This window comes from Melanaphis sacchari, unplaced genomic scaffold (genome assembly GCF_002803265.2).
Source record: "Melanaphis sacchari strain LSU unplaced genomic scaffold, SCAv2.0 Contig66_pilon_pilon, whole genome shotgun sequence".
Classification (NCBI taxonomy): domain Eukaryota; kingdom Metazoa; phylum Arthropoda; class Insecta; order Hemiptera; family Aphididae; genus Melanaphis; species Melanaphis sacchari.
In genome coordinates, this window is record NW_020271477.1 from 355,109 (window position 1) to 379,466 (window position 24,358).

At 27.8% G+C, this 24,358-nt stretch overlaps 2 protein-coding genes across 2 annotated transcripts; one reads left to right on the top strand and one right to left on the bottom strand.

Annotated features, from left to right (window-relative positions):
• The first annotated feature begins 500 nt into the window (after window positions 1–500).
• On the top strand, window positions 501–8,197 carry LOC112600694. The gene is made up of 3 exons (XM_025347992.1): window positions 501–826; window positions 4,746–5,118; window positions 6,635–8,197. Exons 1-3 carry the CDS (start codon window positions 501–503, stop codon window positions 8,189–8,191), a joined length of 2,256 nt encoding a protein of 751 aa, XP_025203777.1. The 3' UTR covers window positions 8,192–8,197.
• Window positions 8,198–12,157: 3,960 nt separating this feature from the next.
• Window positions 12,158–12,766, bottom strand: LOC112600709. Its single transcript, XM_025348019.1, has 2 exons — window positions 12,590–12,766; window positions 12,158–12,436 (listed from the first exon to the last, which is right to left on the bottom strand). Exons 1-2 carry the CDS (start codon window positions 12,764–12,766, stop codon window positions 12,158–12,160), a joined length of 456 nt encoding a protein of 151 aa, XP_025203804.1.
• Between the last annotated feature and the right edge of the window lie 11,592 nt (window positions 12,767–24,358).

The window sequence follows — 24,358 nt, forward strand, 5'->3', positions numbered from 1 at the left end:
ATGTATTAAATAAAAAATAAATAAATAAAATTAACATAATATAACCATATTTATTATTGATTATATTTAAATATATTTATTAATGCGAGAAATTTATGCGCGATCAAATGTAACATGCTTTGCAATTACACGGAACAAAATGTCATAGGGCCCAAACGTCGTGTATCCGAATGACCGTGACGAATTAAAGCGCAATGAAATGTATCCCGACCAAATGGCGAATACTTAAAACAGTTAAAACTATAAATTGTACACGTTTATATTGTTGCCATCGTTTCTACGCCAGTTGCGATTGTACTAATCTGCACGGTTACTATATTTGTAATACGTACGTGTAAATTCATTTTTTCCGAAAACATGTCAGCCCGAGTGCGCGATTTTTACATCACATTATGACGCGTATTTCGGTCATCGATAAATCGGTGGATCAATGCGTTTTTCAGAAAATTTCTACGAGTTCCGATTGGCGCCCGGAAGATAAATTCAATGATACCTGCACCATGTGCAATAATTATTTACAACCATTGTTATGTCGTCTAATGACCATCATCGCCGTTATTATTTTCTACGGTGTCTTCGACGTCCACGTCGGTGCGACCACTAACAACGGTACTCACCGGAAACACCAGAGCCATCTGAAACCAAGGTTTTTGAACGGACACTACGTGACATGGCCTACTAAAAGCGACGGGACGACATCCTATTGCGACGCGGACAGTCCACCGCCGAAGCCGCCACCCCACATTTATTACGTACCGGACAACGTGGTCTTCACCCGCATGCAAATGGCCGGAGACAGAGCGTTCATCGTGTCCCCGAGATATAAGTAAGTGCACGTTGATAATAATACGTTGTTGATATCAATTCATGTGTCGTTGTGTTGGAAAAAATCCGTGGAATAGAAGGGATTATGAACAATTTTTTACACAACTGCACGACCGCTATTCGGTCTAATTTGATATCAAAATATATAGTATCAAATTACAATTATAATTATAATATAACGATATTTATCGTTGCCTAATCATGTTTTAATTTTAATTAATATTTGTATTGGCGTTTTTATTTATTTTGTACATGCGACTTTATTATTACGAGTATAAGACTGTTATATTAAAATAAGTGCTTTTGTTTCGATTGTTTTTGTACGTTTAAATAATGCCATAATATATTTATTCGTTATCGTAGTAGACGTTTAATGAAACCGAGATTTTCACAAAAATGTGTCCATTAGATAAAAATTAAAACCATTGTTTCACATTTAGTGAAGAATAAAAAAAAAAATATTCATCATTTTTTTATCTTCTACTTTCCACTCATCTGGAAATTCTCAACAATTATTCTAGTCCCAAAACTAAATAATCCTGACGTATTATCATCCCATCGACCTATTAACCCTTTGTCTTTTTTCATGAAAATTCTAGAAAGATTAATCCTTTAACGAATCTTGCCCATTATAATTGTAAATAAAATTATACCCGACTCCCAATTACGGTTCCGTTTTGCTCAACTTAACAACACATCAAACATACCGATTCTTAGACGGTATATCGTATTCCTCGAAAAAAAAATGTAGGTATTACACGTATACGTCGTATACATTCCTTGATATCGCGAACTTAAGATCGTGTGTGACACGATATGACCTATTTTACAAGCTTACAAGATTTATCTCTCCTGCGTACTATTTATTTACTAAATCCTATCTATCAGAACGTCATTTCTAAATTAAATATGAATCTGTACTCTCGGTTATAGCAGCCATTAACGCTGGCGTTCCTTGAGATGGAATTTTACCTCCTGTTCTTTATAAAATGTTTGTTTCCGACCAACAAACAAAACCCAATTTATCTGTGTCCAATTATGTTAATAATAAGGAAATAATAACGATCGACTCCTATCCACTTATTGCCCCAACTAATCTACACAACTATATACCTCAATCATATGGAAAATTGGTTTATAGAATGCTTTTAAAATAAATCAAAATAATTCCACACAACTTTCAATCATATAGATTAGCCCCATGTTCAAATGTATCTCTCTATAGCATTGCTCTTCCGTCATCTCTAATAATATAATTAAATATCTTTATATAACACTAGATCAACGTGAATTAATCACGATAAAACTAAAAAACTAGTCGTTTAACAATCGTCTACATATGTTAAATATTTTACTTTACAATAATAAGTACGCTTCAATATCAATTGAACTTCTAATGTATAGAACTTTCCCTAAAGCAATATAGTCCTACATTATCAGTTATGGGATAATGATAAAAATTAAATCAATAAACAAAGAAGCGGAATGATTTTATAAAATATTTTAAAATCGTTTAGCTTCACATACTAATTATCTAATAAAAAACTTAGCCTCTATTTCAAAACCAGGTAATCCTTGGTTGTTGAAGTGTAAATGGTGTCGGGAGTCTTTTACAAGGCTAAAATAATAAAATAAGTTTCTAAATCTTAAGTGTCATCAATGGACGGCTTCTTTCGTCAAAATCAATCATTTTCTTTTGTACTCTGAATCCACATTGTATTATAAATAATAATAAATTGTATATTTCTTATAATAAAAAAAATCATTTTTCATAAAACGGAAGTTAATATTTGAATTTTATTTTGTAAATTTTTTTCAGAATTTTATCAGCTATTTTGTGTCACACAATTCATTATTTTTTTTATCACATTTTTAACTTATATTCTTAAAAAACAACTTAGAAAAAACCTGTTATTTTTTTATATTTTATACTAATAAGTAATTATAAAACTATTATAATACTTATCAGTTATCATGCATTTTCACAATGATACTATAACATGTTATTAAAGATTATTAAGTATCTATAATAAGTATCTGTTTTACATTTAAGTACACAATATATCTTAAAACAAACATACATGTTGTATTATTATAATATTAATATGTATTAGCTATAGGTATATATTACCTGACATCGGTGTATTAAAACTAATCTATCTTTCTATTGTTTTCTATTTTCAGTTGAAATATACATAACTACAACAATTCGTTTATGATTTTCCCTTTTTTAATATTTCGAATATTTATTTTTTTTTTTTTTGATTTAACACAAAAATCGGATACAGATTCAACGAATGCTTAAAAGCTGACTTAAATCCAATACCGTTAAGATTGGTCTTAAAGTTAAGATTTGTCTTGGATTCATTTTTATGTGCTTTCAATAAAAATATTTGTATTATATAAAGTAGAAAGCCACATTGTGAGAAATATTAAACGATACAAAATTTGAGTGTTAAATGCATTAATTCCACTTAATGACTTTATTTACATATTCATAAAAAGTACCTATTTTTTTTTTTTTTATTGGCCGAAAAAGAATATATATATATAATAATTTTAAAAAAATATGAAACATTTTATCAATTATTCATCTTCTTTAAGCTATACTTGTGTACCTATAAAATAATAGATTCCATTTCATGATAATATGGTCATTTATTTAATAAAAAGGTTGATTTTACTAAGCGGATTACAACTATATCCTGTAAAAACATTGAAATAATTTTGTCAAAATTTCGATTATCCTCTTATCTTATGAATATATTACGTAAATATGTCCATTTTTTTTTTTAATTTATTTAAAAATAAGTTGGTTATATATTGTACTTCTTAAAAGAAGTTATTTTAATAACAGTAATTAAACTATGTGTTAATTTTAATAATTTATAATTATGTTTAAAATTAAAACAAATTATAAACATATTTTGATTATCTGCTTCGCTTTAAACCTTGCAATAATCTTATAAAGTTTGCCCTAACCTTTAATAAACTTTTAATTTATTTATTCGGAAAGTATGGACGAAAATGTTAATATATTAATCGAAAAGTAAGCTGAGATATTTAACATTTTTATTTCTATTTATAATATATATATTAATAAAAAGATTTATAATAATTAACTCGTTCTTATATAAACCAAAAATAGTTTAACTATTTATCAAATTAATCTATTTTTAATATATATATTATTGTATATTTAAATAATTTTTGGCAGCATTAGTAGTAAAGAGAGATTTCCGTATTATATTAATTATATAACACCTACATTTTTTACATTTATTTCATAAATGACAATAATTAAACAATTAAAACATTTTGAAATGTATTCTGTACATTTGTAGTTTATCACGATAAATTTGATGGTGGTGGAGATAAAATCGTAAAATACTCTAATTAATTAATTCGGCCATTGATTCTGGAAGTTTAGAACTTGTTCATTACTATATATAGTGCAACATTTGGTGAAATGAATTATGTTATTAATTGTATTTATAGCCTTAAAAGAATATAACTATAGACTATATTATTTTCATTTAAATTGTCATTGTGTTGAATTTAAATTGTCAATGCCATTATATTTTGTACTATGTTATTCGTGTATTAGTGATTATCACTAAGTTTTAATAATTGTTTAGGTTTATAATTTGGTTGCATTGATTATTTATTAATTATATTCTGAAGTTAATAACTATGTTATTATATTATTGGTTATTATTTATTATAATATTCTTATAATTATAAATTTCATAAATCATATTGTACATATTATTTCATATCTATTTAGGTACTAACACCACTAACATCATAATACTTTCTACTAAAATACAAATAATTGATTTTTATGAGTAAGAGTTATGAAATATATATGTTATAATTTTTTGAATGCCTTACTTAGTTGAAAACATCGTGTGTTACAGGCCAGGTGTACCGTTTACTTTGGGTTATGTTTCATTAACTGATCGTGTGTCAAATTCAACGGTTTTAAATAACAACAGTTTGAATACCGAACACAAGCGTAATAACGATGATGGTTATCATTCAGTATCACCATATCCATCACTTCGAGCACATTGTCAATTTACCAAGCTCTCAACACAGTATAAAGGAAAAGAAAATCTGTGTGATAGTGAAGGACTTGTGAACGTAGTAGATGTGTACTTGGGTCCAGATGGTATACTATGGATTCTTGATATTGGCGTTGTCAATACATTAACGTCACCTGATCGTGCTAGCAAACCAAAAAAATACAGCGACCCAAAGGTTTTGGGTATTAATGTAACTACTGGTGTTGTAAGTATAACATAGAATAATACTGTGTTCAGTAAAAATATTAAATTCAAAAACATTTGATCAAGAAATTATTTTATAGTACCATTACAGTAATTTATTATCAAAAGGGTACATAATTACTTTAAAACGGTTTTTATTTTTAAGTCATGACTTCACAAGCAAAACGATTTTTAAGATTTTTTAGGCAGTTAGACATTTCTAATAAACTGATATTATAGCTATTTAAAAATATTTAAGATACATTGGCTCAATTTTTTTTTTAAGTATTTGAAGTTCAAACTTTGTCTAAATTCTTCAAAATCATAAACAATTTATAAGATGTTAAATTTTTGTTACTAATATGGTTTAAAATGTAATATAAGATATCTTTTAAGTATTTTTTTCTGTAACTAAAAATTTTTAAACATTAACTAGCATAGAATTTTTATATATATTTTAAGTTTAAATATAAGACAAAATTAAATACTTAAACCAAAAATAAAATTTTAAAATATTATTCGTGGGTACTTGAAACTCTTAACAAATATAATTTTATTTTATACATACAATGATATTTTAAATGCATTATTTTTAGAAAAAATTAATCTTACTAACTGTATTTGTTAATAGTAAAATTAATTAATTTGATTTATATAAATGTATCATAAAATTTACTTAAAATCGTTTTACGTATACAAATTTAATGATTTATCATTGAATTCAAATTTAACACATATATTATATAATAGTAATTTATTTATTGACGAGATTTATTTTACATCTATTCTATTTATACGCAGCAAAACGGTTATCTACATTCTCCCTTTAATATACATTTATTTAAAAGACCGTATTACAATTTTCACTTTGAGCATCTTATAAGATAACTTGGTAGAACGTTACGTTATTAATGAGTTATTTGGAGTAATGATGTCGTATACGACGACGTATAAGACGTCAATATTGTGAAATCTCTTGTAAAATAATTTAGCTTATCTGTATACTGTAACCAGTCCTATAAAAAATGTCATTAAAATTTTATTAAAAAATAAATAGTGTTAAAATTGTATTTGAATATGAATACAAATTCTAAATTTAGAAAGTATTTAAAACATATTTAAAATAATTTTAAGAATAAATATTAAATAATTGAAATACTATTTTCATTTTATCTTTTTAAATGTATAAGTATCTAGGTAAGAAAATTATTTTTTTAATCAGTAATTACAAATTTTAAATTGTAATATTTCATTTAAGTATAATAATTAGAACTTCGTACTACCTACTTCATTTTATACTGAAAAATGAATAAAAATATTGTACATTTTATTTTTGAAATATTTTAATACTAGTTAAACACTATTACTAACGAATAACGATTGTTAGTAAAATATAAAATACATTAACGTCTAATTATTTAATATCTTGATTATGAAAATACAATTTTAAATATAATGAACTAATGAATAATTCTTTTGCATTTTGGAAACATTTGATTTTAAAACCTAACTTTTAAACCTCGGGGTTAATTTTATAGACTGTACACAAGATAATGCTAGGAAAACTCATGAAGCCTATACCCGCCCACGACGAGAGGATAAAAATGATAGCTCGATCGCTGTGCTCCATAGTTGTGGAATACGACGACAACGGTGACGAAGACACTTCAGCTCAGGAGTCGAAGACAAAAAAAAAGACAGCGACAAACAACCGCGGCATGACGGAGGAATTTATTAGAAACAAATGGTCATCACGAAATAATCCGGAGGACATCGGAAGCGGAATCTATGACGGTTGTAAAAGTGCAGACAGCGTTGGCGGTGGCAATAACGTTAGCAACGGAAATGGTGTTAGTGGATGGAGTAGCGAGCACAGGAGCATTAACAACAGGAGCAGCAACAGCACTTGTAGTGGAGCTAATCCTCCGATTGTCCGCAGTCGTCGACATTCGAACGACACGTCGAGTGTAACCAGACCAAAACCAGTGGCGGTGTACGTGGGTGACGCGTGCACCCACGACCAGTTCAAAGGTTTAATTGTGGTGTGGCTGGTGAACGACGGCCGTGGGATCCGCGTGATCTTACCGGCGTCCGTTTCGACCGTAGAGGACGATGACAGCTGTGACGGTGACCTGGACCCGAGCCGGAATACTCTGCACATGGCACTGTTGAACGACTTCGGCGGTCGGCGGCGGCGGCGGCACCTGTACTTCACGTACGGCCGACACCCGGACGCGTACCGGATCCCGGTGTCCGCGTTCCGGGTCCACGGCCGCCGAGGCACCGCCGACAGTGGATTCACCGACCTGAAATTGACCAATTGTCCGTCGACCGGCAGCGATCGGTGCGTGATGAACGTAGGCCGGAAACCGATCAGCGGCGGCGGCAACATCGGTAGACCTCTGGTTCCGGTCGACTCGGCGTACGGCGTACAGTGGTATTTCCGTGATCCTGCAGTCATCCGTCGGGCGGACTTGTACGTCTGGGACGCCCGTCGAACGTTTCACTCGGAATACTTCGAGTTGGTTGTGCGTGGTCACGTGGCGGCGGCGGTGGCGAGCGTCCAGCACGGTGGTCGACCGCCCGCCACCAATGTCTGCGGTTTGCCACCGAGAACGAGGTGTGGAAGAGATACCGAGCATGCGAAGGACACGGGACGTGAAAAGGACACGGAACAAGGAAAGGACCTGGAACCAGGAAAAGAAACGGGACGTGGGAAGGACAAGGGGCGTGGTAAAGACAAGGGTCGCGGGAAGGACAAGGGACGAGGAAAGGACGTGGGATGTGAGCTAGACTATGGCTGCAACAACGACGACGATGACCCGTGCGAAAGCTGCAACGACGTCAGCGATGCATTAATCAAAAACGCAACAGCTACCGGCAACAAGCGTCCCAGTGGGGGCCGACTATCCCCAGGCTGCATGGAAATAACGTCTGTGGACTACGAGAACACCCAACCAACGGGTACGGCCGCGGGTGATTATGTCCTGTGGGCGTTGCATTCCAACATTCAGGATTGGGTGCATGGTCAGACTGGACGTTTTGGTATGACCGCGTTGCTGTGTCCGATCGTGTGCAATACCGCGGGCGATTAATATTATATTCCTTACATTTATTATTTAATATTATTATTATTATTATTATTATTATTATTATTATTATTATTATTATTATTGTTGTTGTTGTTTAATATTATTATGATAAACGAAAAAAGGCTATTTAAACATTTTCTGTTTGTGTATATTGTACACGATAAAATGCTTTGATATTCATTTTTGATGGTAGTTTTAAATAGAAAATTGTCAAATTAAATATAGTTAGTAGGTACTTTAAATAAGTCAAAATTAAAAATTCCCAGTATTATTTTTTTAGTAATCGAAAAATACAAAAATAAAAATTAAAGAAAAACAAGAATTTTTACGTTAATCCAATTTTCAACTAAATCGATTTCATTATGTTACCTAATGTAACCAAAAAAAAAAAAAATAAAAATATATTTAATAACCGTAAATACTTGATATTTTCTTTAAATGTTTGAATTATCATTTTCTTTTTATAATTAAATTTCAAAAATATTTTGACTATTTTTGAACTATTTTTCAGCATGAGATTTTTTCAATTTTTTTTCTCCATAATTGTCCATTAAAAATTATTTGTTTAGTAGAAATGGTTGGAAAATTAATACAATATCCCATATACATATTTCTTGTATCTGTAAAAAAATATTATAAATATATAAGCACATTTTTTTTATATGCATTTGATAAGTTAAAATTTTAATGAAATTTTTCAAAATTGCAAAAACTTGCAAACTATTTTATTATCAGAAGTTCAAAAAATTGTTTTATATCTAAATTTTTAAAATTTAATACAAGATTCCTCAGAAGAAATTCTACTAAAACTATAAAATCTAAATATAATATAAAAACAATTTTTTATAGAAATTTTAAATTCTAATTTGTACGAATTAACATATTTAAACAATTAATAATGATGTTTATAATTTTGTTATAATTTAAAAACATTACTAGAGGGAATTTAAAACTTTTACATATACTATATTGTTAAGAATTCTATAATACGCAATGACATTATGGTATTTACAGAAAAATATCATTAAATATTGAGTTAAATAAGTTAATATAATATGGTATAAATATATATTATTATAATGATTAAATACTTATAATAATAAATGTAATATTTTCAGAAAAAAACTATATATCAACCTACCGCGTAGCGTAATACTAAGAGTGAATAAAATAATTTATTTTAATAGCTATATATAAAAAAAAAAAAAAAAAAAACAAATCTCGAAATATACTTTTTGATATTAACTGAAAGACCTTCGCTCTGAATCGTTTTTCGTGTACAATGATATATCATTGAATTCAATTTTAATACAACCATAGTAATGACTCACTCGACATCTTATTTACAGCAGAGTGGTACCCACTTATCTACCTTAATTTATTTAAGTGTATATACTTGTTTATTAGAAATAATTAAACGTAAAAGTCCCTTAAACAATCATAAGCATACAAAAATTCTGGTTCTCAGTATAACTTGAGATCAATAATTACGCTCATTTCCTATTGTTTTAACATGAGGTTACTTGAAACGTTTATTATTCTATTAAAGTACCACTAAGATAAATTTGCCGATTTTAGAAAATATTTTGTATGAAATTATACATGGATATTTATACTCATTATACAACTAATATGCACAATATTATTCAAAAAATCAATAAATAATTATAGTAATGCTACTTGATTTTCTATAAATGAAGTAATTATCTTTTATTTTGGTATCAATAAATGCAACCTACTCATAACCCTAATGAGATAACAATTAAAAAAATAATAAGAATAAACGGATAGCTCAGGAAAATGTATATTATGATTTTGAACAGTTTTTTCTTTTTACTTTTCAAAAGTTTATTCTATTTTCCAACTTTTTGTCATGATTATAATTTTCATTTTATCCAGAAAAGTCAAATTTTTATTTTTATCGTTTTTAGTGCATATTTTGAAATTTGTGTTGTATATTAACAATATTTTAGAAAATATAATGATACCTAATGATATACTCATGTTTTTATGCTATACATTTATATCTAAGTATATTCCCTGCTGAAGAGTAATAAACTAATAACTAGGTAATAACTATAATTTCATAAAATACAGGTGAAACTATACACGTACAGCACTCCTTTTATAATTGGTTACCACAGATAATTGGCACTCAAAAAAATTTGTATGTAGTACTTGCTATAATAATAACCGTCAGGAAACTTTTTTATTTTAAGGCCATATATCTTATGTAAATCGAGTAAAAGTAAGACATAGCACATACTCTATTAAAACTTATCGGTACTATTCAGTAGTAAGCTAAACTAGTTATTTTTATAACACCAAGTCATTCCGTAAAGAGCATAACGGAAAATATGTAAGGCGCAAAATACTCTTAAAACAACGATAAAAGTATTTAGAAGTACCTCCTTCGAAATATATGTCAACAACTCAATAACTATGTTCTTAGCTGGAAAAATAAAATTATTGACAAATATTTAATTATCCATATCCATTAGATTAACACATTCATTTCGTGTCACATATTTATTAAATTTGTATTAGTCAATGTACTGAAAAACTTTATATTAAAAGAACACAAAATCAATTTTTGTAACATTTGTTGTAATTAAAAAAAGAATAAAAATTAATATTTTGAAAATTTTTGAGCTACATTGATATTTTTTATCGTCCTTTTTAGTTTCTTTCTATGATTTATGACAATAAAATTAATACTCAATCAAAAATCAATATAATATTCCTTATGAGTTTTTGGCACTAAAATTTAAAAAAAAAAGTTCAGTTTAATAAGGACTTTCGTGGTATTTCCCAAATATTCTGTAATAATAATAATAATAAAAAAAATTTAATAAATGTTTAATTTTTATTTATATCTAAAACATGAAAATTAAATATAAGTTTTCTCATTTCTTATTAAAACCCATAAATCTACAATATACGGATATAAGTAAAAAAAATGTATAGATAATTAAGATTAAAATTTTAAACCTATGCAATATGCTAGAACTTTTAACTGTTATCAACAATTTGTTAGAAATTTGTTAAATTTTTCTAAAGCATTTTTGAATTTTGCTAGGAACCTCGTTGTCTACAGAAAAGGTTTCAAAAATTAGCACCCGCACTAACGCACCTTCTGACTTTTTAAAAAGTATGCCAATTTTTTGAACAAAGCTGCTTGATATTGATAGTGCATCTATTACTTTATTAAGTCTATGACACTAACGATTACTTCCATTTAGAGTTAATGATCCGTAAAAAAGCGATCTTTTCTATTTCAAATTTAGCCAATGTTTGATACCAGTTTTATAGTCAAACCTAATTTTCCGGTACCAACTTGATGATTAGGTATATATTGATCAAAAAATTCCTAACCTTGTATTTTTTTTAATAGCATTTGATTATTATAAATAATAATATAATTCATACAACATTTTGAGCAGAAATTAATTCAACCAACCTACCGTGTCAATAGTAGTAAATATATTAAATTACTTTAAAAGCAATGTTTAAATCCTTAATGAAATATATACATTAATAATAATATAGGCTCTATCTCCAATTAGAATCGTTTTTCGTATACAATACTTAATTATTGAATTTAAATTTATTATACTCATAACATTGGCCTACTTGCCTGCTTTTTTTTACTTATATAAATAAAAGTTAAATAACTTTATTTTTGAAACTTTTATTTGAGTTATGAATTTATGATTTATAACTATGAGTGAGCTACCTATTATATATTATTAATATAATTGGGTTTTAAATTATGAGTATTATAATACAAGTACTTATATTGTTTTCATATTCTTTACTTTATCTAAAATATCTCTATAGTCTACCAACATTCTTTATAACCATTTGTATACATATAATAAACATTTAAGTGCATCATATTTTAATTTAACATTAATTCTGTATTTTTTTTTTTTAATACGATTTATACTTTTTAATTATTATTTTAATTTATCTTATTGTATAACTACATTGATATTCAGTACTCGGTATAAATTTTTTTGAAACAGCGTCCCAAATTATTTGTTTTCTTTTCATCAATTCACATCGTCCTGGTCCATAATTAACTGTGAAATTTTGTTCAGGTTCCCAGAGTCCAGACCGTGAATTGTAACGTCTGTAGCATGGTGGATTGTAAGCAGCCATGCAATTTAAATCGTACAGGGAACTGGTGTTTTTATTGTAAGCATTGTGAATACCATGCTCACGGAACAATTTAATTGGCAATCCCTATATAATAATAAAATAATAAACTAATCATGCATAATGTATACATTAAAAAAAAATAATAATAATATTATTTATACTAGTAAATATTTTCAATTTTTTGATCGTAATTTACAAGTAAAATATAATATCCTACGACATAAACTTTGCAGTTACCAATGCTCTTTCTCTTATGTTCCGCATAACCCTGTTATCTCGAATAGACGAAACACACTCGTGATAATCTTTTTGATAAGTCGATTCCCTAATACCTTCATTTTTTGATGGAAATGTACCGTATTTATCTTCATACCAGTTATCAATTAGTACGCTTTTGTTGGTATACACATTCATTTCCCAGCTGATTTCTTAACGATATTACAAATTAAATTCTTTGATCTAAAAAAAAAATGTATTTTTATGTTTTTCCATTTACACACTATTGAATAAACAACAGTCTTAAGAAGTGTAAACATTTATAGTTGGTACTTATTTACCTATTTTTTTTTATTATAGCCAATATTTTAGAGATTTATATATTTTTATATTTTTCGATTTGAAAGGGAGCCGGAGTTATTTTTATATTTTAATGTTGTTTTGAAATCAAAATATGATCACTTAATGGTGAACAGTTATTATGTTTACACGTTAAATCGACACTCCGTTATAATTCATTAATTTTTCGCTTTTCGTGCTCACTTTGACCGTCGAAACGCATATCACGTTAAATATCAACTAAAAGTATATGTATTATTCACAACTCTACGAGACCAAACTTTCTTTGAATCATCGAAATATCAAAATATTTTAAAATTATATACTATAATATTAGTCTGCCACCTTACATAACAACGCGTTCGACGCGGCACTCTATTTACCATAGAAGTTGGATTTATAAATCGTAATTAAAAAAATACCATTGTCAAATAAATTCGAAGTTATTTTCCGGATTTCAGCCGTTTGCAAATGTTGATTAGACGTGAATTGTGATGATTGAGAAAGTTTAAAATGCATTATAGTATACTTAACGCAAAATTTGCGTCACCAATTATCTAAATTTAAACACAGATGTGTTAAGCTATTAATAAGAAAATAGCCATATTCTATAACAAACTTCTTCGATGCTGTTTTTAAAATGTATGATAGCATAAATACCACTTAATATTTATACAATATTTAACCTAATTAATATTCTGGTGAATTAATCTTTTGTGCCAAAATACAAGTTTATTGCATATATATATATTGTAGGTATATTCTATATATTGCAATATTTGTATGATATGTGTGTTCTATTTTTAAATAACAACTAAAGCGTAGTTTATATAATTTTCAAGCTCGAACGGTTAACGTAAGGTAATAAATTCTGAATCAACAACAAATAACCAGATAAAATAACACACAGATACAATGTTTAATTGTTATAATAATATTATTAATACTAAAATACAAAAATACGAACAACATACGTGTATGTATTAAATTATGGTAATGTGTATAGGTATAGGTACAAATGGTACAATAATAATTTCAATAATTGCAATACAAACATTGTGCGGATGAAAGAACTTTATTTATAAGTGATCTTGCAACCCTAATGTAGAAACACAACTTCGCGTGATATTTTAACATTTGTATGCAATTAAAATAACATTAATAACAAATATACAGTGGGTGTAGTGTAATCCTTTATTATAAAATTGATATTAATTAATATTAATACACTTAACAAAAAGGGATCCACTTATTTACTCGTATTTTTAGTTTATTTTGAAAAATCGTTACAATTCCCTTTCAATTTTATTTTTATTCTTTCTTTTTAAATTTTATATATGGTTTGAATGAACTATATATATAATGTGCTATAGTAAACCTATGCAATTTATTGTGCCACCTGTCGACGTCGTTAATGCGTATGTTACTCGTGTGCGAAATGAAAAACTATTTTCAAAGTGGCTGATTAATTTTTAACCACTTTTTTTTTTTAAAAAACTTGTGTTTTTTGTATGAATATATATATATGGTTTTTGTACTTTTTTAATAACAAATGGTGTAAATAAATTAGATAATAATAGCTATATAAGTAAATTCAAATTATATTCATTTTTTTAAAACTCAATATTTTTATTAACATTTATGATTAAATTCGATCTTTTAAAACATAACTTAATCTGATAAAAATTACAAATTAATTGTGTTGACTTTTCGAAATATAGTTTAATCAAAATATACAATCATATGTTTATTTTCATTCTTTAACTTTATTAAATGCCTTGAAATTTGAATTTATACTGAAATAATAATCATACTTCATAGTCTTCATAACAATAAACAGTTTTAAAAATCATCAATTATCGTCTATCGATAATTTTTGTTTAATTAATGCGTTAAATATGTGATTATTGAAAACTATGTTTTATAAAAAAAAAAAAAAAAGAGTAATAAAAAACCAAAATTATTGTAATTTATAGAATTTTGAATTAACCTAAACTTGTGTTTTATTATGAAACATATACAAAAAGTGATGAATAGATCAATATCTATTTCGAAAAATAGTTTGCAGTTTGTATTATAATATATTTTTTTAAATATTTTCTTAATTCAGTAAGTTGAACTAACTATTATTAGTAGCTTAGATTAGTTATTAAATTTAATTTAATTTTGTATAGACAATTTTTAGATTAATAATAACTGAAATTTTAAAATACCTATGATTAATATTTTTTTTTAACACAAAATTTGTTATATTTCATTTGAATATCTAATATTAAACACTCATACACTCATGTAAGAAATTGAAAAGTTATATTTTTAATTTTTTAAATTCTGCAAAAACAATTGATAATGAGCCTTATACATTTCTAAGCTATTTAATCTTGAAACAAAAATTTTATAAAACTTTAATTAAAAAAAACATAAAAAGCAAATAATTTAAAATGTAAAAAGTATCCAAAATATTTAGAAAATTACCTTGATTGTTCAATGAATTTTAATCTCAAAAAATGTTGAATTAATTTGTTGACGGTAAAATATATGTATACAAAAATATTTTTGTACCGTTACATACTCAAATAATAAAATGTATTGTTGCATGATTTTTAGCGTCAACACATATGCTGGGCCTAGAAGATTATCCAGTTGTCAATAATGTCTGCGCATGCTATGCCCTTGAAAGATTATCAAAAATAGTAAATTTAATTGAAAATGACGCACAAGAGAAATGTCTGTTTTGTGCTCGTTTTAGTGATGTTCAATGTTTTTAGGCGATAAAAGTCTATTATTATTTTAATGAGAACAAATATTTTAATTAAATAGATGAATTTTTTCGAAAATGTATCTAAAATCTAAATCAAAATTTGAACGAGTAATTCTACGTTATTAAAAGTATATTATACTATAAAAATAGTAAACCTTAAAAATGTTTTTACATAAATATAATAAAATAATTGTAAAACTAGGTGTACTGATTGATTACACTCAAAAAATGTATGCAATCAATAAAATATCAAAAAATAAAAATTAATTATTATAATTTTTAAACCATCACATCTTCCAAATCTATTATCTTAAGTGCACAAAGTTAAATAACTCGAAATCTATACGTTTGAAATTCAATCTAGATAAGTACATAAACATTTTCAAAAAAGTCGTCTAATTAATATTGTAGAAACAAAATAAAAGTGATCCTCATAAAAAAAAAAAAAAATTGGTAGGGATTGTGGACAGAACACTTCTTACACGGTATAAAAAAAAATATAAGCACTTGAAAATATGGTCCTCGAGACGTACATACGCATATATAGTTACGAATCGGAATTTTTAATCAAATTCATCATACAAGGAAATTATGGCGGGTCGAGCATGATTGATCGCCCTGTTCAAAATAATATTTTTCCGTGAGCAAATATGTTTTTATTATTATTATTATTATTATTATTGATATTAAAACCGTGAACACGCATGGCGTTTAACATATCCACCGGGACTATGACGTTTATTCGGAAAAAAACCATTGCTAAATCGACCACGCGACTGGACAGCCTCCCTCCTAACACAAGTATCGAGTAAATTTTTTCTCCTCGTTGAACATATATTTTGTTTATTGTACATAATATTGTGCTACAGATTGAAAATTTTCTATTTCAATAAAAAAAAAAAATAAAACACGCTAAATCGACCACGCGGTATAACGGCGAGCAATAATAATAACAAATTATCATTCGCATTAGTGAAAACGAACGTCTTTCCGCGTAAAACGGTACGCGTAGTAATCATTTGTCGACACGCCAATTTCGGAAGCGGGGGTCGAACCGCATCGAGCGCGCACCGCCGCCTGACCTCATATACCCGTGGAGACTTAACGCACGCGCGCCGTCGCGGTCAGTGATGGCCGTCCAGGGGCCCGATGGCCATTGCCAAGGCCGCCGCTGTGTTATTGCGCCCCCGGGATGGCGGACGGTTATCCGGCCGATCTGCGCAGAAAACGGAAGTCGGATACGATCGAGATCCGCACGCACATCGGCGACGCGGAGCTCGACGACGTCTGCGGGTTCTACTTCCGGGCAGACGGTTACCCACCGGCGGTAACGGGTCCGGCTCTTTTCCGGCCGATGTCTCACCAGTGGCCTAGCCAGAATTTTTGAATGGGGGAGGGGGTTTAGGTATATGGTGACGGGACAGAACATAGAAAGCAAAAAAAAATAAAAATAAAATACATGCATTTTATTTTGATTAGAATTATTTTGCTTTTAATGTAAAAATAATTTGAACTTCATTACATTAAACATAGTCTTCTTGTTTTGATTGCCAATTTACTGAATAATTATAAATATTAAAATAATTAAATAAAAATCAATGTGGGGGCGGATAACAACCTAACGCCACTGCCATTCAACAAACCATCGCCTGGTGCTGTCCCTATATTCTGTAAAGCACGAGCACGAGGTCCAACACTAAGAATGATGCGTCCGGGCGTAATCGGTACACCGACCGGATATGATCGATATAATCATGATATCGCCTTATCTTTGTCGTTTGGTTTTCGTCCATGTTGAACGTATTAATTTTTTTCTCATTTAATTTATATGTGGGCGCCCCACCGCCGTTTTCTGTCCAAAGTCGATAGATGATGTGCACACAATAATATTGTATTATTAAAACATTGTTGCGGTTTCGAAACATTTTTCGAGTGTAACTAAATCTAAATCTTAATAAAACACGTGTCATTCGTTTATCGAGTGTTTGGTAATAATTTTAACCAACGCTGATGGACGTGAGGTATGGAAATTTTATTTTAAGGCTATCGGGCTATTTATATTTTTAAACGTTAAAAATTTCGCAAGTAAATTATAAATTTATAATTAAGTGGCATGGCGATCATACAAATATACAAGCCGTATACCAATTACCGTCAAAAAAATCAAACCATATATCAATGATCACAAATTATTTTATAAGAAAAACGATAGAATTATTTCCAAAATTTGATAAAATAAATATTAATTTTTATTATTATTATTATTATTATTGTTTTAAGAGTATATATTTTTAATCCAGCCGCTTTGAACTCTAATTAATTAATTAATTTTAAACATCACCAGAAAATATATTTTAAAATACTCAAAAAATTGTGGATGTGTAGATGTTCATTACAACCCGATAATTTTGAGTGACATAGCATGACATCTTCCTGTTCAACAACTATAATAGATGATCACTCAAACTTTAAAATGTTCTTATTCTATTTGTTCTTGTTACGCATTTGTGTCAAACAGTTAATTTATATTTTTAAACAGAACTGCAAGATCAGAACCAACCAGTTTATTCGATCTGTCGACTGTGCTTTAATATCGGAAGTCGAATGTTTAAAGCATATAGATTTGTACTATGTACGCGGAAAATATAATAATAATTTCATTTGTTAACAAAGGTAGGTAATAAATTATTGAACATAATACATAATTGTCAATTTTATCAAAATATTTAAGTAAATTATTATATGACGAAAAATTAAAATCAATGTTAAAAATAATAAATTGTGTTATAATACTTACCAATTACCATTAGTTCTACATAATTTAAACTTGAAAACACGATTAAACAATAATGTTCTTTAATTAAAGGTATCAAACTCTTACGTGAAAATGCTGCAAATAACTTTTTAAATGTATTGTTTGATCATTTGCTGTAAGTTTTTCTTATTAAAACACGGTTTTGAATAAAGTAATACCGATCAAAATGCGCCGGTATAGATACATTTAAAATCCGAACGCTTTTTCCAACCTTTTCTATAATAGACAGTTGTGTATAAAGTTTTAAAACGTACACATAATAATATCATCTATATACTTTATTGAAGTATTTTATTTAACAAACTTTTATATTGACGTATAAGCGCGGACCTGTGTGGACGTGTGGCTATGTGCATTGTGCACCAACCAGCTGTGTAGTCCATACGATAAAGCGCACGTATGCGTACCTATATAATAATGTTAAAGAATAATAATAATGATCGATGAACTATGATGTGAATTTTAAGTACATATATATACCTAAACATAATATGTTCGGCTATAGGTTTTAAACCGAACATCTCTTCTTAATTTTGTTAATGGTACCTTTGGGATATTCTCAATCATTTTACGAATAAAATTACCCGACATTCGTTTGGCCGAAACGGACCACCACAAAACTTACCACATACGGTCTGTGTATAATATTCACAGTAACCTCTATTATAAGTAAGTAGGTAATTATTTTTAGCAGGTATAGGGTAAAATTAAATACTTACATTTATTTTTATTACTATTTACTAATTTAATATTCACTGTTGGATGCCATTAAAAATATTTATTTATTTCTTTTTTTTTTTTTTTATTTTAAATAAGTAATATACAATCTGTACCAGAAGACACAATAAGCATATAGGCTCAGAGTAAAACTATGACATGATAAAATTGAAGAAAGATGCCACCCATTGGTGACACTTACAAAAGGAGAGCTTGCCATTAAAAATATAAATGTATTAGTTTGAAAGTCAAAAAAAAAAATTCTTTTTTATTGCTACTGGTGCACCACAAACTTAACAACATACCCATCTAAGTTTATTTATGTAAAATATAAACATATACTTATATATGTGTGTGTTTGTATATATAGTATCATAAGTGGCATATCATAATTCATATTTATAATTCGTGTGCGTAGTTTGATCTGTAGTATTTCCAGTAATAATAATTATTTATTAAGTCTATCATAATATTTGCATTTACAACCGATGTTTATTTTAATAATTATTAAAGTTTTCATTTCAATGATTTATTACAAAGATATTTATATATTTATCTTTTTTTTATATAATACACCCTTTTATACTCAGTAAATTTAAATTTTTTCTTTATGCCCAGGAACCCATATATAGTACGTATATACTTATAATTTTATATGCTATAAAAATTATTTTTCTGAAAATATTTTAATATAAAATTTACTTATAGGTGAGTTGTAATTTCCATAAGCCTTCGTTTATTCTGAATATTAATAACCTTTTCCAAAACATGCATAAGCTTAGTCTTGTTTCAATAGCACAGTGGTACCCAACTTTTTTTCTGTAATGTACCATATTAGAAATTGTTCATCTTCGAGAAAATTACCAAATGTATAAGACACAATCAGGTATATTGTTCAACAGTGGCGAACCCAGGGTGTTGAACCCCAGGTCCGGACCCTCCCCCTTGGCTTATGTCACAATATTTATTTTTATTTTTTAAAGTTACCCTGAAATTTTCATCAGATTGTATTGATTAGATTGATTATTAGATTTAGTATTTTGTTAAAACACGTCAAATTTGATGTATAGATAAAAACAATATTAAAACTGATGACTAATGACTATACCATAATTTTACTGACATAATAATAATAATTAATTGACATAGGTACATTGTTGATATAAATTTTAAAATGTAAAAAAATATGTATATTAAATAATATAATTTTGTTTATTAAGCAATAAAATGCATGTATTATTTAAGGAAAAGAACAGAAAAACAGGAGATAAATACATTTTTTTGGACTCTCCTCCCTTACATAAATCCTGGTTGTGCCACTATTGTTCAAACTATTATAGTATATATAAAACTCGTTTTATCAATATAGATTGATTTTCTTCTCTGTAATGGTCAATGAACTATTAAAAATATGTATTACAGATTGAAAAATACTTTAATAGAAGTGTATTAATAATAGTTATTTAGTGAGATCAATATGCTCACTATAGTCACTATAAAACACAAGTGAGTTATATATAGCGATAAATTATCTGTATTAATTTTAAAATTTCTTTTGAAAAATGTCTGTTAAAAAAAATGTTAATATAATAATAACTGTCAAGTTTTTAATGAAAAATGGTCAATAAAAAATGTTTTATTGAATATAATGGAAAAGCTTTGTCTTGTGTGCCGTAAAACAGTTAATATTATACTGTACTATTAATTAAAATATCGAGGAAATTTTGCCAATTTAAAAGATAAAAATTATTATTTTCAATCTAATTTAATAATTACAATTTGATGTAGTATATTTTCTTTTGCCAGAAGAAATACATTTTATTGAGTTGGAAAAACTTAAAACAGAAATTTATAATCAACATTTTTCTAATTTATTTAAAAAAATAAATAAAACTCAATCAAAACAAACAAATATCGTGCAATTAAAATAACAAATTTAATAGCCGGTGAATATGTTTTTTAGTGGTGATAAGCTTATAAAAAGTGTATTTTAATTTTTAAATGTACCTACTTGAAGAAATGATTTCTGGAACAATAAAAACTTTTTAAGAACATAATTTTATCACAAAACACTTGGTTAAGACGATAAAAGATACTAAAAGCATTTTTCCATTTACGTCAAAATATTTAAATATCCATGATCAACAAGAGAAGACCAGTTTCAGAATTGAAAAATAATAATTTTTTATAGAATTTAGCTTTTCTTATAAACATTACATTTGAATACTTTAGTTTCAAAATTACAAGGAACAGAAATACTTGTATTTGATATAATGACATGTATAATTCTGTTAAAGCATTTAATACAAAGTTAAAACTATTTGTGAACCACATTGGCCGTAGTGACTTCAGTCATTTTGAAAACTGCTAAAAATTAAAAATTAAAACGGCATTATAGTCAATTAACTGATTTGTTGAAATATTAAAATAATTTAAGCAAATATATAAAGATTTTTTATTTTAATTATCAGATATTCTTAATACACAAATAATCATTGTACTTATTTAAAAATTATGTCTACACTTTTCTTCAACTTGAATTTATCAAATTGAAAACAAATTCGTTCTACTGTAAATAATTACAAAAAATCATTTTTTAGAGTTTTATTCAAAACTTCCAAACGAATATTTTCCTGCTTTAAAATAAATCTGATAGAAATGACAACTGAATTTTCAGTTCAACGTACCAACACATGTGAACAAATATTTTCTCGTAAAAACAGAATAATGTGTTACATTGACTGGTAGGAATAGATTTTTGTCTGCACATACATGGTTTTAAAAATACAAATAAACTATATTGTGTTGGTATACTGTATACTGTTATTCAAAATCTAGATTTAAAAAAAATATTGCATTAGGTACTCACAACATGCAATGAATATGATACAGTGCTTATCTCCTCCCTTAGGCAATCGGTGTAAGGATTGTAAAATAAAAAAAAAAATTAAAACCATAACATTATACAACAGTCAATAGTGTACATAGAACACAGCAAGTCCATGTCATTATGTCATTGATGCGTTATGTGTGTGTGTGGGTGGGTGTGTGGGTGGGTGTGTGTGTGGGTGTAGTACGTGTGTGTGTGTGTGTGTGTGTGTGTGTGTGTGTAGTATGTGTGTTAGGAAGAAAGGAAGTTTAAAAATATTTTCTCATCAAGCTTTTAATGATTGAATTAACACATTAATATTATTTGATATAATAGCATGCGATCGCTTAAAACTACGGTCTTTAAAAGTATCCTCTAAAACCATGCTTAAAATGACTTCAGTAATTAGCATTATATAATTTTGGTATAAACAATTTTTGTAAATATCTATAAAGTATAGAAGACCTAACTAAAATTACATTTTTCTTTGTTATACCTACCTATAAACTACTTGTATAATGAATTTCACATTTTACTATATTGTAACTTGTACCAATATTGTTTAAATAAATTTAATAAATTTACAGTTAGTCTGTGCCTGTACCAGTAATGTAGGTATAGATTATTTATGGGGGGGGGGGGGGGGCTGACTTTCAGTTATTCGTAATAGACCGACATGAAAAAAAAAAATTAGATTGAGAATTGGAAAAAAAATGTTGACCGAATATTGCACAACACTTACAAATATAATAACTAATTTAAGACTTATAATAAAATTAAATACATGTTAATACTATTCTTATTTATTTTTAATGACTATATAGAAGTAAATTTAATCTTTGTCTACGTTGCGCTAATTTGTTGACAATTTGTACTGGATTAACAATAACGTACCAATGGATATTTAAAAGAGCTAACCCAGGTATGTCTTTAGACGCTTCAATGTTGAAAAGGATCGTTATGCACTTGCAGCATACACAGGAAGAGTAACCAAAATGTTTACAAGCTAATTAACGAGAGGGAAAAATTGTTAATTATATTTTTCTAATGTTTCAATCGCAGTTCATCAATACTTTCTTCTCATTTCTTAGTCCACAGTTGATACTCACACAACAGATCTTCAAGTTTTTTATTTGACAAGTACATATCATTATACATTTCTGTCAAATTTTGTTTAGCGTCATTTTTATTTTTGATGAATTTTGGCAGTAGAATCTGGATATAACCGATCTTCTCATGATGGTTCGAAAATCTTGCGACTAGTTCACTTACTTCATGGTCGATAAAAAGATAATTAGTAAATATATTTTCTTTTATAGTATGATACGGCTGTTACTGTAGGAAATATGCTCCGTGCTTTTTGCCTGTTAGTGACTCTAGATGCAGTAAGTTACCTACTTATCTAAAAATGCTTTAGAATTAGAATCTACCACAATTTTTAAAAACTCCTCGTCGTTTTAAATATTTTCAATTTTGTTGCTTATAAAATCAACATAATTACATGTTTCAGTCAAATCAATATTTTGAGTTTGAAGAATTTTATTAAATTTTTTTGTAAAGCTTCAAATTGAATTCATAATGAAATTAACATTAGGCACTATATTAGGTTAATTGAAACCAATCGATTAAAATGTCCAGACATATTTTTTTTTTTTTTTACTTTTGGATAAAAATTCCAAAAATATAAACTATTTAATTATTCAATAATAAATTATGTTATTATTACCAAGATTTATACATATTATAATAAATAGATGTATTTATATAATATGAGAAGTCTAGTTGCTGAGGGTACAATCTCCAATTTCCATGAAGAATGGATAGATGTCGTTGTTTCATAAGCAATTTTCAGAGCTCAATTTTATTAACTACCTATTTTCATTAATTTTAAAATATATTCTAAATAAATGTAAAGTCAATGCTATTGTCGAAAAAAATAGTCGAACTATAGTGTATTTAAGCTTGAAAATTACATTTAGTTTCAAATCTTCTTTGATAAATATAATTTTGTTTATAATACATATTAATATATAGTGGAACCTCGATAACTCGAATCGGTTGGGGGCGAAAAAAAAATTCGAGTTATCGAAAATTTGACTTACAGAGGTTACACATATGATTTGTTATAAAGTAGGGGCAAAGACATTCTTTCGAGTTATCGAAAATTCGATTTATAGAAGTTCGAGTTATCGAGGTTCCACTGTATTATGTATTTTAAGTAGATACCTTATAGCGCAATAGTATTACAATTATTATTATTATTATTATTATTGTGATATTCTCGAATAT

Bases quoted from the DNA above. Each gene is read 5' to 3' on its own strand.
- LOC112600694 (XM_025347992.1), top strand. From the start codon at position 501: ATGTGCAATAATTATTTACAACCATTGTTATGTCGTCTAATGACCATC. The intron at 827-4,745 runs GTAAGTGCACGT...CGTGTGTTACAG, and splicing joins ATCGTGTCCCCGAGATATAA to GCCAGGTGTACCGTTTACTT. The intron at 5,119-6,634 runs GTAAGTATAACA...TTAATTTTATAG, and splicing joins TTAATGTAACTACTGGTGTT to ACTGTACACAAGATAATGCT.
- LOC112600709 (XM_025348019.1), bottom strand. From the start codon at position 12,766: ATGAATGTGTATACCAACAAAAGCGTACTAATTGATAACTGGTATGAA. The intron at 12,437-12,589 runs GTAACTGCAAAG...ATTATTATATAG, and splicing joins ACATAAGAGAAAGAGCATTG to GGATTGCCAATTAAATTGTT.